General features: G+C 33.8%; 1 protein-coding gene across 2 annotated transcripts in view; it reads right to left on the bottom strand.

The window, feature by feature from the left end:
• The window catches only part of LOC136037540 (serine-protein kinase ATM-like), a gene marked incomplete at its 3' end in the record, with an annotated part of 119,954 nt that overhangs the window by 39,183 nt on the left and 65,082 nt on the right, over positions 1–15,689 (bottom strand). For both annotated transcript variants that reach the window (XM_065720263.1, XM_065720266.1), the window contains 3 exon segments: positions 602–839; positions 5,581–5,922; positions 9,943–10,365. In XM_065720263.1, the coding sequence (XP_065576335.1) occupies positions 602–839; positions 5,581–5,922; positions 9,943–10,365 (1,003 nt within the window).

Consider the following 15,689-nt stretch of genomic DNA (forward strand, 5'->3'; position numbering starts at 1 on the left):
TTAGCGTAAAGAGCGGGGCGTTGAGGAGGAAAGCCTCTTTCATATACGGAGTAATTTCTGTTCGTTTTAAGTTTCAATGTCGCTCCTTACTCTCAGTTAAAAAAAAACTTGTTTTTTTATTTAATTTCAAGCTTAAAACGAAAAAAATTTATTTACACAAGGATAGGGTTAACGGCCAGAGCTTAACTTTCAAAAGTTCAGAGCTCGATTTGTCACAGCATCAACAGCAAAATAAAAAGAATCAAAAGGCTAATTAAGGTTTATTTATCGTTTTGGGTTTTATTTGTTAGTTGATAGTAATCGTCAGGTAAAAACTAAGTTGTCCCCAAAAGCGGGGAAAAGGTAGTAAGGAATGATTTTAGAGAAATCGGAAATTGAAGTGGGTAAAGACGGAGATTTGAATGGATTCGGATGGAGGCAGAGCGTACGTGGCTGTGTTAGCCTTAGGCGTTTTTAGGTTTTAAGTTTGAACTGCTATATTTATGGTCGTCTTAGATTAAATTTTCTCTTTATTTTTCTTTAAGAAACTTCTTTTTTGGAAAACAATTTAAAAATTACTTACAAGAAGAACAGAGATACCTTATAGAATGATTAATACTACCTATAAGACTATTATACTGCCCACTAGGATTAATTTTCAGATTTGCAGTTAGGGGTGGCAGGATCTCAAATCCACGTAGACTCAGAAGTGGGTGATTTCTGGGTAAGCTTGACAGTTTTGTAGGTAAGTTTGAAAGTTCAATCAAATGGTTATAGAGTACTTCCATCTTTCCAATGATATTGCGAACCCTGCTTTGTTTTAACTTCGTTATGATTTGCTTTGCAGCCATGATTCGTTCCTGAAAGCATAAGACTAAACAGGATTTACTCACTACAAATGCATTGAATATATTGAAATAACTCGTAAATAGAAACAGAGGGAAAAAATATAAGAATAAATATATTCCTATGATAGAAATGCATAGAAATAACCCTTTATATATGGAATCCGTGGAAAAAACTTGTCAAAAAAAACAGAGAGAGAAAAAATGTTGGAATAAATATATTTCCATGATAAAAATGCATAGAAATAACCCTAATATATGGAATATATGGACATAAGTCATCAATAGTCAACCAGCTATATATGGAATGCATGGAAATAACTCGTCAAAAGAAACAGAGAGAAAAGATAAATATATTTCCATGATAAAAATGCATAGAAATTACCCTAATATACATTAGTTTATCATTAGGCTATCATGAATATATATAGAAATAAGTCATCAATAGGAACAGAGAAAAAAAATAGTGGAATAAATATATTCCTATGACATAAATGCATAGACACAACCCACAATATATAAGATACATGGAAATAACTTGTCAATAGAAATAGAGAAAAAATAGTATATTCTTATGACAGAAATGCATAGCAATAACCCACTATATATGGAATACATGGAAATAACTAGTCAATTGAAATAGAGATAAAAAATATTTAAAATGGAAATAACTCGTCAATAGAAACAGAGAGAAAAAAAATATTGGAATAAATATATTCCTATGATAGAAATACATAGAAATAACATACTTTCGACAGTTCAAACAACAACAGCGAGGCTGCTAATAGTTATTCTTTGAGATATTGCCGGAAACACAGTAGACTAATCAAATATTTATTTTCTGAAAACACCAATTAAGTGAATATTTTACTAATAATGATGAGTTCTGCTATTCCAAATCAATCTTAGCGCCATCCTTGGCCAAAACACTTATATTATGCATATTAGCCTCTTTCAGAATTGTTTAATCAATATTTGGAAGCTAGAGACCTTATTTTGAAATTTATAAGGATTTTGCCCCTGCTAAATTCCAATGTCAGGTGAGAGCCTTAAATGTTTTCGAATAACCATAAACATTAAGTAAAAACTTAAAAAACAAATTCAAGCATTAGATTGGTTTGGTTGATTGATTACTTTATTTCCATGCATAAAAAAATCAATCGAATAAACATTGGGCAATTCAGGCAATGTGATAAAACGGCATCCCCCCTCTCTCCATATGCTAGGATTAAGAAAGAATAGAAGGAGGAAATTTATATAGGGCAAGGTTGAAAAAAAGGGAAACTAAAGTGAATAATATTAGCAAGGGAGAATTTTTCAACCACAATTCCACAAGTGAACAAATTGTATTTTTTCTTTGAAGGGTGACGTCGAAAATAAAATAATTACTTTTCCTCAATGCGTGGGAAGAGCAGGGCAATTTAATGCATTTTTGGGGCTTTTTTTTTAGGAAAATGAGTGGTCTAAGGGAGGATATTTTCGCAGGTATTACACTAGGGAGGAATTGGTGGATATTATATTAAATGACAGAAGTTTTATGGGGTTAAAGAAGTTCGGAAAATTTGTGGGTACAGGTATGACACATACGGACTAATTTTTGTAGTCTATTTATAAATAAATTCTAAATTTAGGGCGTGTCTTTATTTGTGTTTATTATGTTGTTGTATTTTTGCATTATCCATGACCTATAAAGGAATTTCGTGTTAATAAATATCCTATTGTATCATACTATATCATAGCCGCTAATTAAACCACTAAATTCAATTCAATTTGTTTTTAACCCATCTTTTACAAAAAAGGGGGAAAAAATGGGAATTTTTGTAGTCTATTTATAAATAAATTCTAAATTTAGGGCGTGTCTTTATTTGTGTTTATTATGTTGTTGTATTTTTGCATTATCCATGACCTATAAAGGAATTTCGTGTTAATAAATATCCTATTGTATCATACTATATCATAGCCGCTAATTAAACCACTAAATTCAATTCAATTTGTTTTTAACCCATCTTTTACAAAAAAAAAGGCGAAACGCCTTTAAGATGGAGTAATAATAATAAAAAAACAAGCTAAAAATATATACAAATCAAATCAACACCAAGAAACAATCAAATAAATAATGCAGACCAAGGCTGAGATACTATCGACACACTTATCAACAACACATATAGGCGAAACTGGGCGGAATTTATTCATTAAGTAACTGTTTTTAGTCCAATCAGGGTAACTGAGAAGGAGTTTAGCATAATGAAAAAAATACTCTACGAACAGATAGTTTCTGAGGCTCACTAAAAAACTACCAAACCGGACAAAGAAAAAGGAGATGAGGTACAACTAGGCTATTATAAATTTTTACAAGATTTAATGCATCTATGTGTTTAATATTAGATACAATTGAAGCATAAGCAATTCTTAGTTTTTTCTTCAAATTTTCAAGGAATAGTTTCACAGTTTCTTTCGTATTTTCTCCAATTGGCATTCCAATTGATAAACTAATTTTTGAGAAAGGAAGACTTGAGCATTATCAAAAGATAAAGAATTAGGGCTATTTATCTCTTTAAAATTGAAAGCTACAACAGAAGTTTTTCTACATTGAAAGAAAGCACGATATGGTTACTGGTTCAATTTAAACCAAAAGTTAACATTAATTTGAAACTTAAAAGCCATAAAGCTGAATGAGTGTTTTCGAACTGAACCATAAACATTAAATCAAAACTTTACATAGGTTTTTTGTAAAAAGAAAAAAAAACGTGGATGCTGTAACCAGAACGTCACTAGGATCCACTTATAGTGCGACTAATTATATTAATATTCTTAGTATTCCTTATAAGGGTCTCCGACAAGGGGAAACAAATTAATTCAAAACTTAGCTGAAAACACTGATCCAAATATTAAAAACTAAATTCAGCTTGTTACCAACATTGAATATTTTTTAGAACTGAAGCATAAAAATAAATTCAAAACCTTACAAAAGTGTTAAAAAAGATACGAGCGTCTGAACTAGGAGGCTCTACGGTTGAATTATAATACCAGTTATTATAGATCTATTTACATTCTTAGTATTCCTTATGAGGCTAAATAGCTCCTGACAAGGGAAAACACAGTAATTCAAAACATTACTCAAAACAACAATCCAAAACATATAAACCACAAAATTGAATAAGTATATTTTAATTGAACCACAAGGGTTAATTGAAAATTCTAAATAAGTATTTTGACAAAAGTGATATGGGGTTTTATCAAATTATGATAACAATAATTATATTTTCATTCTTAATATTGATTTTGAGGCTAAGTAGCCTATGGCAAGCAAAAATACATTAAATAAAAACCCAGTACAAAAGAATAATCCTAAACTTAAAAACCCTAAAACTCAGTAAGTAATACGAAGTGTATTCACATCCCTAATATTCCTCATGAGGCTAACTGACTTTTGACAAAAGAAAACACATTAATTCAAAAACAACTCAAAACAGCAATATAAAGTTTATAAACCACACAATTGAATAAATTTTTTCGAACTAAACCATAAAAATTAATTCAAACCTTGCAAAAGCCTTTTGGCAAAAAGAGATATGGGTTTGAACCAAGGTGGGACTAGGACTGAATTATGATAACAATAATCATGTTACCATTCACAATATTCCTAAAAAGGCTAAATAACTTATGACACGAGTAAAGAACATAAAAAGAAATTTAGTTTATGGCACCGATAAACATTTGAGGGAAGAAAAACATACATAGAGAGAGATAGAGAGAAAAAAAAGAAAGAAAAAAACTCTTGACTTAATTATAGTATCGATTTCACCTAATCTATTTACCCACCTCTAACATTATTGAAATAAACTCGCCCGAAAAAAAATTGTCGAACACGCGGTTTCAATCGGAACTATAGCAAATATTTAATCAAAGAAAATAATAAATATTCAATTCAATGGCTCAAATTTAGAGAAAATAACCAACAAATTAGCCAAGAGCAGTACAGGATGCATGAAAATGAAATTAATGTTGAAGGGGACATCGCTCATACTAAAGCCCTTAGCTTAAAGACTTACCTTTGAAAACTTTGAACAAAGTCTTTTAGTGATGCCATCAAAAGTGCCTACTGAAGATACGTTTTATTTTATTAGAAGTCATAGACTTTTAAGAAGGTAAGTAAATTACGGTTTATTTATTGGTATTTGGATATTTTAATCGACGTTTGATGAAAAAAAGAATAAAGCAAAACAAGATTACCTATTTTTATATTTCCTTTTGCATGACAAGAGACTTTAAGAGTTACAAACTTTGTAACTCTGCCAACAGTATGAATATAAGTTATATTTATAGACAAAAACATAATAAAAGAAAGTTCATTTCAATAAAAAAAACACTTTTTTTTTTTACTTTCCTAACAAGTAACTTGCATCCAGTTTTATGAGTTAATAAAGAAAATTTCATAACTAATGACAATGATGACAATTAGAAGGGCTAAAACTACTCAGCATGACAGAATTAAACTTGAATAATTTAGAAGACAAAAAAGTTTAACACGAAAATTGAGATGCACATTCTACACCTAGCCCGCAGGATTGTCACCCGGTGAAAAAAAATCAGTAGATTTTAATGATTTTTTCGGTTGATTTAGTGGTTTTCTTCAATAATCTACTGATTTATGCGTTGATTTAGTGATTTTTTAGACACTATAAAAAATCACCAGAATAAGTGAAAAATTACTAGGGGTGGCAACCCTGCTAGCGCGGCAGTTTAAAAAGCTTACCGGGTCATTTTTTGTCGGGATACTTGACATCTGAAGAGCCAACAGAAAAGGAATAACATGATGAGGGTGATCCTTAGCACACCTTTCAACCAATCCCAAAATTCCATTGACAAACCCGGCTGAAATACCATCTGTTGGGTTAAGAACACACCTTGCAGTCAATTGGGGCATCAACAAAATGAACTTGTGACTTGGAATGTTAGCTAGCGATCGGGCTAATTCTTGGCAAAGGTCATCGTAGCCAGAGTTGTTTAGCCAAATAGATATAAGCCGGTAAATAGCCGATTTAGAGTGGGTAATAGGAGCGATTTTGAAATATTCCACATAATAGCGTACCGATTCCTGCAAAAAAAAACCCATTAAATACTAAAAGAACGCTTTATAATTCTTCAGGGACGCATATAGAGCAAGAAAAAAAAATGTATATTTATGTTTGGGAATTTATTTCTTCCTAAATAACTTCTAAAATGACACATTTTTAAAAACAGCTTAATTTGCACGTATAGAAAGTCGGTAATAGGTAAATCTGGTACGTCGATCATGAACATGCCCTTTTTTTAACGCTCATGTGCAGTTCTCCCCTCCCGCTCAACCCATAAATCAAGCGTCCGATATAGGTCTGAGAGCAACATTACGCAAAGTTAAATCCATGCAGGAGAAAATAGGACTGCTAAAGCAGAAAATAAGTTGTGTACATGTCAATTTACCCCTCTCCTTCAGCCTCCACCCTAAAAGTGACCACCCCGAATTCTTAGAATTCACTAGGCAGCTTTTCACAACTAGCTAAATCATTGACTTTAATTTGAACAAAAAATCACAGATAATTTGAAATTGTAAAAAGAATGGAGATCCATCGTATTTATTGAACTAATCATATGTCCTCTTCATCTTCAATTTGGACTTGAGCATTGGAGCAACTAGTTTCTTTGCAAGATTTGCAAGCAATGTCATATTCGATTCCATTTCAATGACAACTGCACCGGTCACTATCCCTTAAATCTCATTGGATTGGTGGTCAGAAGTCGCAACGCCCTTTTTAAGATTCAGAGTGATCAGAGGGTGGATAGCCCTCCGCACCTCGTATTTTCCCGAAATATATCTGGTGAAAATTTTGAGATGGTCATTTGTTGTCATAGAAACTCCGAAAACAGCTCATTCGATTGGAAACTGAAAGGTACAGTGCCTTTTTTAATAGGTGAAAGTGATTGGAGGGCAACTAACCCCGTCCCACGCCCACCCTTTCCCCAAACACAACCAACAAAAACTTTGAGATAGCCATTTTGTTCAAAGTAATATAAAGATCCAAAATTATGTCTTTGAGGATGACAAACCCTTGACAGCCCTCAGGGCAAGAGTTGTAAGTTATGTCCAAGGGGTATATAAGGTATATACAGAAAGGGTGATCACATAAACTTCGGAGGGGGCTCATTGGATTTGTAATCATAAGTACTAGAGCCCTTGTTAAGATCCAGATTGATCCAAGGGTGGATACCCTTCCCACACACACACACACACACTTGGCATTTTCCCAAATTCATCTGATATAAATTTTGAGATGGCCATTTATTGTCGCAGAAACTTCAAAAACAGTTCGTTCTATTGGAAATTGAAAGGGACAGTACCCTTTTTAATAGTCGAAAGTGATTATAGGGCAACTAAAACCCTCCCATGCCCACCATTTCCCCAAACACATCCAATCAAAATTTTTTGTTTAGTTTTGTTCAACAGAATTGAAAAGTCTGGAAATTATGTCTTTGAGGATGACAACCCCTTACCGCCCTCAGGACAAGGTTTATAAATTATGCCCTTGGGCATAATCCAATCAAAATTTTGAGATAACCATTATGTTCAACGTAATTGAAATAAACGGAAATAATGTCTTTGAGGATGACCTCCCCTATATAGCCCTCAAGGCAAGGGTTGTAAGTTATGCCCTGGCTCGACTCTCTTACTCTCATTTCAATCCATAAGCTTTAGCCCTGAATGGTACGATTAGAACATCAGAAAATTATCATTTTGAATCTCATTCCTGAAGTTGACAAATTCAATTTATATTTTAGAGCTAGTAAGAATTTCTACAAAGCTCATACTGATAATGCTCTAGTATACTGAGAATTTCTCTCAAACTTAAAAGTGTACCTTAAACAAACGCTCAAAATGAGCATTAACCTAGAAAGCAATTAAACAAAAAAACTTTCTCTCAACTCTTCTTTTTAAAACAGTAAAAAACTTTAGCGTAAAGAGCGGGGCGTTGATGAGGAAGCAGCCTCTTTCATATACGAAGTAATTTCTGTGCATTTTCAGTTTTAATGTCACTCCTTACTTTCAGTTAAAAAAACTTGTTTTTTTTTTATTTAATTTCTGAACGTTTTTGAATCAATGCATGTTTTGATTTTGGCTCTCCGCAGAGGAATAATCAAAACGAAATTTGCATATTTTTTTTTTTTTGGCTCAATGGCTTTCTCATAATTTTGATCGAATGATTTTGAGAAAAAAGAGCGGGGGACGAAGCCTAGTTGCCCCCCGATTTTTTGGTTAATTAAAAAGGCAACTAGAACTTTTAATTTTTTACGAATCTTTTTATTGGTAAAAGATTTACGTAACTTATAAATTAGCTTACGTAAAGAACTTTTGTATTCTCATGTTTTTATTACATATATGAGGGGATTCGCTCCATCGTCAGTACCTCGCTCTTTACACTAAAGCTTGAATTTTATCCCAATTCATTAAGAATGACCCCCTGAATCACAAAAGCCATAGAATAAGTAGTTGAAATTACTGAAAATACTTTAGCGTAAAGAGCGAGGTATTAGAAGGAGGTGAGCCCCTCATATGGGTAATAATTTCTGTTTGTTTTTAGTTTTATTGCTGTTCCTTACTTTCAGCTGAAAAAGCTTTTTCACTTTTATTTTTTAATTGTTTTTTTTTTTAAATAATGCTAGTAAATCCTGCTCTCCCTCCATGGAAATTTTCTTCTCCCATTACAAATTCTCGAAGGAAAGTTCCCCCAGCATATCCCCCTCTTCTCAACCCCTCCCCCAAACCAAAAAAATCCTCCTGAAAACGCCTGTATACTTCCCAATAACCATTACTATATGTAAGCACAGGTCAAAGTTTGTAACTTGTTGCCCCTCCCACGGGGACTGTGGGGGAGTAAGTCGTCCCCAAAGACATAGTTATAAGGTTTTTCGACTACGCTGAATAAAATGGCTATCTCAGAATTTTGATACGTTGACTTTGGGAAAATAATTAGCGTGGGAGGGGGCCTAGGTGCCCTCCAATTTTTTTGGTCACTTAAAAAGGGCACTAGAACTTTTAATTTCCGTTAGAATGAGCCCTCTTGCAACATTCTAGGACAACTGAGTCGATACGATCAACCCTGGAAGAAAAAAAAAAAAAAAAAAAAAAAAAAAAAAAAAAAAAAAAAAAACACGCATCCGTGATCTGCCTTCTGGCAAAAAATGCAAAATTCCACATTTTTGTAGATAGGAGCTCGAAACTTCTACAGTAGGGTTCTCTGATACGCTGAATCTGATGGTGTGATTTTCGTTAAGATTCTATGACTTTTAGGGGGCATTTCCCCCTATTTTCTGAAATAATGCAAATATTCTCAGGCTCGTAACTTTTGATGGGTAAGACTAAACTTGATGAAACTTATATATTTAAAACCAGCATTAAAATACGATTCTTTTGATGTAGCTATTGGTATCAAAATTCCATTTTTTAGAGTTTTGGTTACTATTGAGCCGGGTCGCTCCTTACTACAGTTCGTTACCACGAACTGTTTGATCCTTATGTTTCGGGAGTTGTTCTTAAAAGAATTTTGACAAAAATCAAACTTTAACATTAAGAGCGGGGGGTTGAAAAGGAGGCAGCCCCTTTGATGCATGGAATAATTTCTGCTTATTTTAAGTTTTAATGTGGCTCCTTACTTTCAGTTGAAAAAAACTTTTTGATTGTATTTCAAATAATGCCGACAAATCCTTAAGACACCGCTTGCTTTGACACAAAATAGCTGACACAACAGCTATTTCCGATGATAAAGGTTTTCCACAATGTTAGGGAATTCATAAAAAAAAATATTGTCGCAGATTCGTCAATTAACAAATAAATGAGTGATTCACATGTTAATTCAGTGTATTATATTATCCTGAAAAATTGTACGATGAGAACAGCAGAAGATTGCCATTTTTAACTTCATTCCTGGATTTGACAAATTAAAAAAAAAAAATTGTAAAAAAAAACACAAAAAATAAAAAATAAAACAAAAAAGAGCAAACAGGAGCACTTCAATTTCAACTTCGTTTTCGATTACTATGGCTCTGAAAGAATCAATTCATCTGAGTAATCTCAAAAGCTTACCAACGCAAATTTCTTCTTCTTCCTCAAGAGTTCATCTAGTTCATGTTGATCTGCCTGATTCTCTTTATTAATCCAATAGCTTTTATTATATAAGGTTTTATACTCAGAGGTGTCCTTCCTGGTTTGACGCATTTGCTCCTGAATCTTTTGCCAATCTTCCTGTCTTGCGTTCATTATCCTTTTTTTGCGTTGCACCTCCTCAGAATTTAAAGATTTTGCACTTGAGTCATAGACACGACTTGTATATTCTGCCATTTCTATTATGCATTTAGCCATGTCTTCAGGGTTGCCAGTTAACTCGGCTTCCTCGAGAGCGGGAGTCAGGCACTCAGTTATTATTGACGACGGACTTTCTCGCTGGGAACTTTTAAGCCATTTTGCTTGGGTTAATAACACATCTATGAACAACCTTCCAACCTCAACCTACAATTATATACTGATTCTTGAATATATAACAAGTTTTAAAATAATTCACGATAAGTAAACTACATTCACCGGACCTACAAGGAGGCTACCAGATAAATTAAAGATACAGGGGCTTAAACAAACAAATTTTTGAAAATTTTTATCTAGGTTTTCGGAAGTTAAAGTGTTGCGTTTTGGGTCTTGACGAATGTAAAGACGCATTGGTCTAACGAAAGACTTTACACACTAAAGTTATGTTTTAGGCAGTGGCGTAATTTCTTCAAAATCCTGGGGGCGATGGGGGAAGTTTGAGCCAGTTTTCCAAAATCAATTGAAAATTACAGTGAAAACTGAAAAATGATTCATATAGTACTAAAAATGTCAAGATACACTCAAGAAAACTGACCCATGACTGTGGATGCTTGAATTATGCTAGCGTGTCTTAGTTTTCACAAGATTTTTAGAAAAAACTAAATTTCAGCTGGGGGGAAAACTGAGGTCTGAGGGAGGCAAACGGAGGCCCGGGGGGGCATTTGCTCCCCTGCACCATAGCAAATAATAGCCCTGGTTTTAGGTGTTCACCTTTATAGGCCCCAAGCAAGTTTTCTTGAGTGATTTTATTCAAACTGGAAGTGCAAAAAAGTATAAAGACACCTAGTCAGATATGGTCATCTATCTACATTTTCTGAGGGGAAGGGGAGGTGGACCAAACCTTAAAAAAACTATTTGTAGAAGTGGAGCATATCTTTGAACAAAGAGTTACAGACTGAAGTTTTAAGACTTTCTAATTTTCACAAACTTGTGCATTTCTTAATAGCATGTGTCTTCTATGGAGAGGGGAACGGATCCTCCTCCTTCCTAAACCATGTGGCAAAGCCAATATTTCCAGGTCTCTCAACAGTTTGGGTTATTTGAGCTTCCTTCAATTCGAGAAAGAAAATAGTGAGACTAAGCGGTATAATTAAAAAAAGGAACCATCGATAAGAATTTAAGACCGGTAGTTTGAAATTTCTTATAATAGTTTCGTAGTTGTAGAGCTGGGAGTTGGAAGACTAAACACTTGAAAGACACAACTGAAAAATACACGAAAGAAACATGAAATCAATTAGAGATACTCAGAAGAAACTTACAAATAACCCTCAATTTTATAAGCTTTTTCCAAGATGTTGTTCACCACCAAAAATCAATGGTTTGCCCAAGATCCATAAGAATAATGCTCTTCATCCTATTGTATCAACTATTTATTCACCAGTGACTAAATTAGGAAAATGGTTGGCAACAGCTTCTCGTCAATTTTTGGGGATATCATTTGAATTTTAAAAAATTCCAATGATGTCGTTAACAAAATAAAAACCTTCACTTAGATGACAACACAATTCTTTGCAGTTTTGATGCTGTACTATGTACACAAATTTTGATGTAAAAAAAAATCTCAACATATATTAAAAGAAAAAATGCAGAACAATTTTGAATTGTTACAAGATGTGACTATGGCAAGTATTAACACTGAAATTATTATGAAATTTGTTATTATGATATATTCCTTTGATTCTTGTTGTCTTAGTTTACTTAGGCTGACCATAAACCTACTTGTCGTTTCCAGATTCATTTCTTTGTGTTTTTCATGATTGGCCAGTTTGGCTTTAGATCTTTTATCGCAGGTCACGCACTTCTGCTCTACAGATCATTGCTTATGCAGCTCTCACTTACGGACCATAATGAACAAATTAAAAAGGTGGAAAATCATCATAAGTATGAACATTAAAATACAACCACTAGGTATAACAAAAAAACAACAATTAATATGAGCATGAAACTCCCAACCCTTCACAGTATCAACAGATACTGAAGATATGGCAATTAACTTGAGAACTTATAATGTGGGATATTAAATCCGTGTGTGGATAAGTTTAAACGAAGATGTAACCTACAACCATTGAATTTAACGATAATGCACTACAAGCAAAACTAACTTACACAGCTATTTGGGACATATCATTTACAACTTTTAGGTTATAAATATGTATTAAATGAAACAACGATTTTCCCTCAAAAGACGTAACTGACATATTCAATATATTATAAATTAAAAAAAGGAATTAATACCTTTGCCCCCCCCCAAACAAAATACTGCAGTCCTAACAATAATATCGCAGCCCTCCAAGGTGTAACAACATTTTGCGTATATGACTTTTCCGATTGCGAGTGAATCCGGTTTCTCCAATCTCTATATTTAAATTTACACAGCGGTTTGGCACATGTCATTTACAACTTTAAATTTTTGAATATAGAGGTTAGAAAAAGCGGATTGAGTCGCAATGGCATAAATAGTAAAAGCAAGATGTGGTTACACCTTGGAAGTTTGTTGGAACATTTTTGTTAGGGCTACAATATTGTTTCTGGGTAAAGGTCTTAATTCCTTTTGTTTAATTTATAACATTTTGAACATGTCAGTTACGTCCTTTAAGCGAAAATCTTTCTTTCATTCATTAGATTTAGTGACCCTAAAAGTTGTAAATGATATGTCCCAAATAGCTGTGTAAATTTAAATATAAATGTTAGAGATATCAGATTTGCTTGCAATTGCAATAAGCAGGATGTGCTTACATCTTGGAGGCCTGAGATATTTTTGTTATGGCTACAGTACTTTTTGGGGGGCAAAGGTCTCAATTCCTTTTGTTTAATTTATAACATTTTGAACATGTCAGTTATGTTCTTTAAATGAAAACCGTTCTTTCATTCGATCAATTCTTGTGACCCGAAAAGTTGTAAATAACACGTCCCAAATAGCAATGTAAATTTAAAAATAGGGGCTAGAGAAACCGGATTCACTCGCAATCGGAAAAGTCATATACGCAAAATATGGCTACACCTTGGAGGGCTGCGATATTATTTTTAAGGACTAGAGTTTTTTTTTTTGGGGGGGGGGGGTTTAATTCCTTTTGTTTACTTTATAACATTTTGAATATGTCAGTTACGTCTTTTGAGTGAAGATCGTTGTTTCATTCAATACATTTTTATGACCCTAAAAGTTCTAAATGACACATCCCAAATAGCTATGTATTATTTAAATATAGAGGTTAGAGAAACCAGATTCACCTGCAATGGGAAAAGTCATGCACGAAAGATTGGTTACACCTTGGAGGGATGCGACATTACTGTTAGGGCAAGAATATTTTTGTGTGTGGGGGGGGGGACAAAAATACTGTAATCCTAACAATAATGTCGCAGCCCTCCAAGGTGTAACCACATTTTGTGTCTATGACTTTTTCCCATTGCAAGTGAATCCAGTTTCTCTAACCTCTATATTTTAATTTACACGGCTATTTGGAACATGTCATTTACAACTTTTAGGGTCATAAAAATGTATTGAATGAGACAACACTTTTCACTCAAAAGACGTAACTGACATGTTCAAAACGGTATAAGCTAAACAAAAGGAATCAACATCTTTGCCAACCCCCCTCAAAAAAATATTCTGTGGCCCAAACAATAATGTCGCAGCCCTCCAAGGTGTAACCAATTTCGCGTATACAACTTTTGCCATTGCGAGAAAATCCGGTTTCTCTAACCTCTCTGGAGGTTAGATAATCTCTGGAGGTATTATAAATGCGCTACACTTTCAACGAGTGCTATTCGTCTTTGTCAATTCAAGATTTACGGGAATATATATAATTCCTTGTGTAGGAAAGCCAAATCTCTCTATTATCTAAATAATTTTGCTGCGTGTAATAAGGATATTCGTAAAACTTGGAAGGTAATAAATTCTGTGCTTAAACCTAGTTCTCAATATAGCTCTTTACCTATGAGTCTGGTCATTGGTGATGAGACTGTAGAGGGTGAGCTTAATGTCCAAGAAGCATTTACTTCATTTTTTGCTAGTATTGGTAATAATATCGCTTCCACAGCTACTTTATCAAACAGTTCGTGGTAACGAACTGTAGTAAGGAGCGACCCGGCTCAATAGTAACCAAAACTCTAAAAAATGGAATTTTGATACCAATACCTACATCAAAAGAATTGCATTTTAACGCTGATTTTAAATATATAAGTTTCATCAAGTTTAGTTTTACCCATCAAAAGTTACGAGCCTGAGAAAATTGGCGTTATTTTAGAAAATAGGGGGAAACGCCCCCTAGAAGTCATAGAATCTTAACGAAAATCACACCATCAGATTCAGCGTATCAGAGAACCCTACTGTAGAAGTTTCAAGCTCCTATCTACAAAAATGTGGAATTTTGTATTTTTTGCCAGAAGGCAGATTACGGATGCGTGTTTATTTGTTTTTTTGTTTGTTTTTTTTTCCCCAGGGGTGATCGTATCGACCCAGTTGTCCTAGAATGTTGCAAGAGGGCTCATTCTAACGGAAATGAAAAATTCTAGTGCCCTTTTTAAGTGACCAAAAAAATTGGAGGGCACCTAGGCCCCCTCCCACACTAATTATTTTACCAAAGTCAACGGATCAAAATTCTGAGATAGCCATTTTATTCAGCATAGTCTAAAAACCTTATAACTATGTCTTTGGGGACGACTTACTCCCCCACAGTCCCCATGGGAGGGGCAACAAGTTACAAAATTTGAGCAATGCTTACATATAGTAATGGTTATTGGGAAGTGTACAGGCGTTTTCAGGAGGATTTTTTTGGTTGGGGGAGGGGTTGAGAAGAGGGGGACATGCTGGGGGAACTTTCCATCGATAATTTGCCATGGGGGAAGAAAATCTCCATGAAGGGAGCGCAGGATTTACTAGCATTATTTAAAAAAAAAACAATGAAAAAACAAATATGAAAAAGTTCTTTCAGCTGGAAGTAAGGAACAGCATTAAAACTTAAAACAAACAGAAATTATTACCCATTTGAGGGACTCAACTCCTACTAATACCTCGCTTTTTACGCTAAAGTATTTTTAGTAATTTCAACTATTTATTCTACGGCTTATGTGATTCTGGGGTCATTCTTAATAAATTGGGACAAAATTTAAGCTTTAGTGTAAAGAGCGAGGATCTGACAAGGGGGCGAACCCCCTCATATATGTAATAAAAATATGAGAATACAAAAGTTCTTCACGTAAGCTAATTTATAAGTTACGTAAATCTTTTACTAATAAAAATATTCGTAAAAAAATAAAAGTTCTAGTTGCCTTTTTAATTAACCAAAAAATTGGAGGGCAACTAGGCTTCCTCCCCCGCTCTTTTTTTCTCAAAATCATTCGATCAAAATTATGAGAAAGCCATTTAGCCAAAAAAAAAATGCAAATTTCGTCAAATTGAATCAATGCAAATGCATTGATTCAAAATCGTTCAGAAATTAAATAAAAAAAAACAAGTTTTTTTTAACTGAAAG

Source organism: Artemia franciscana, chromosome 2, assembly GCF_032884065.1.
Source record: "Artemia franciscana chromosome 2, ASM3288406v1, whole genome shotgun sequence".
Taxonomy (NCBI): Eukaryota; Metazoa; Arthropoda; class Branchiopoda; order Anostraca; family Artemiidae; genus Artemia; species Artemia franciscana.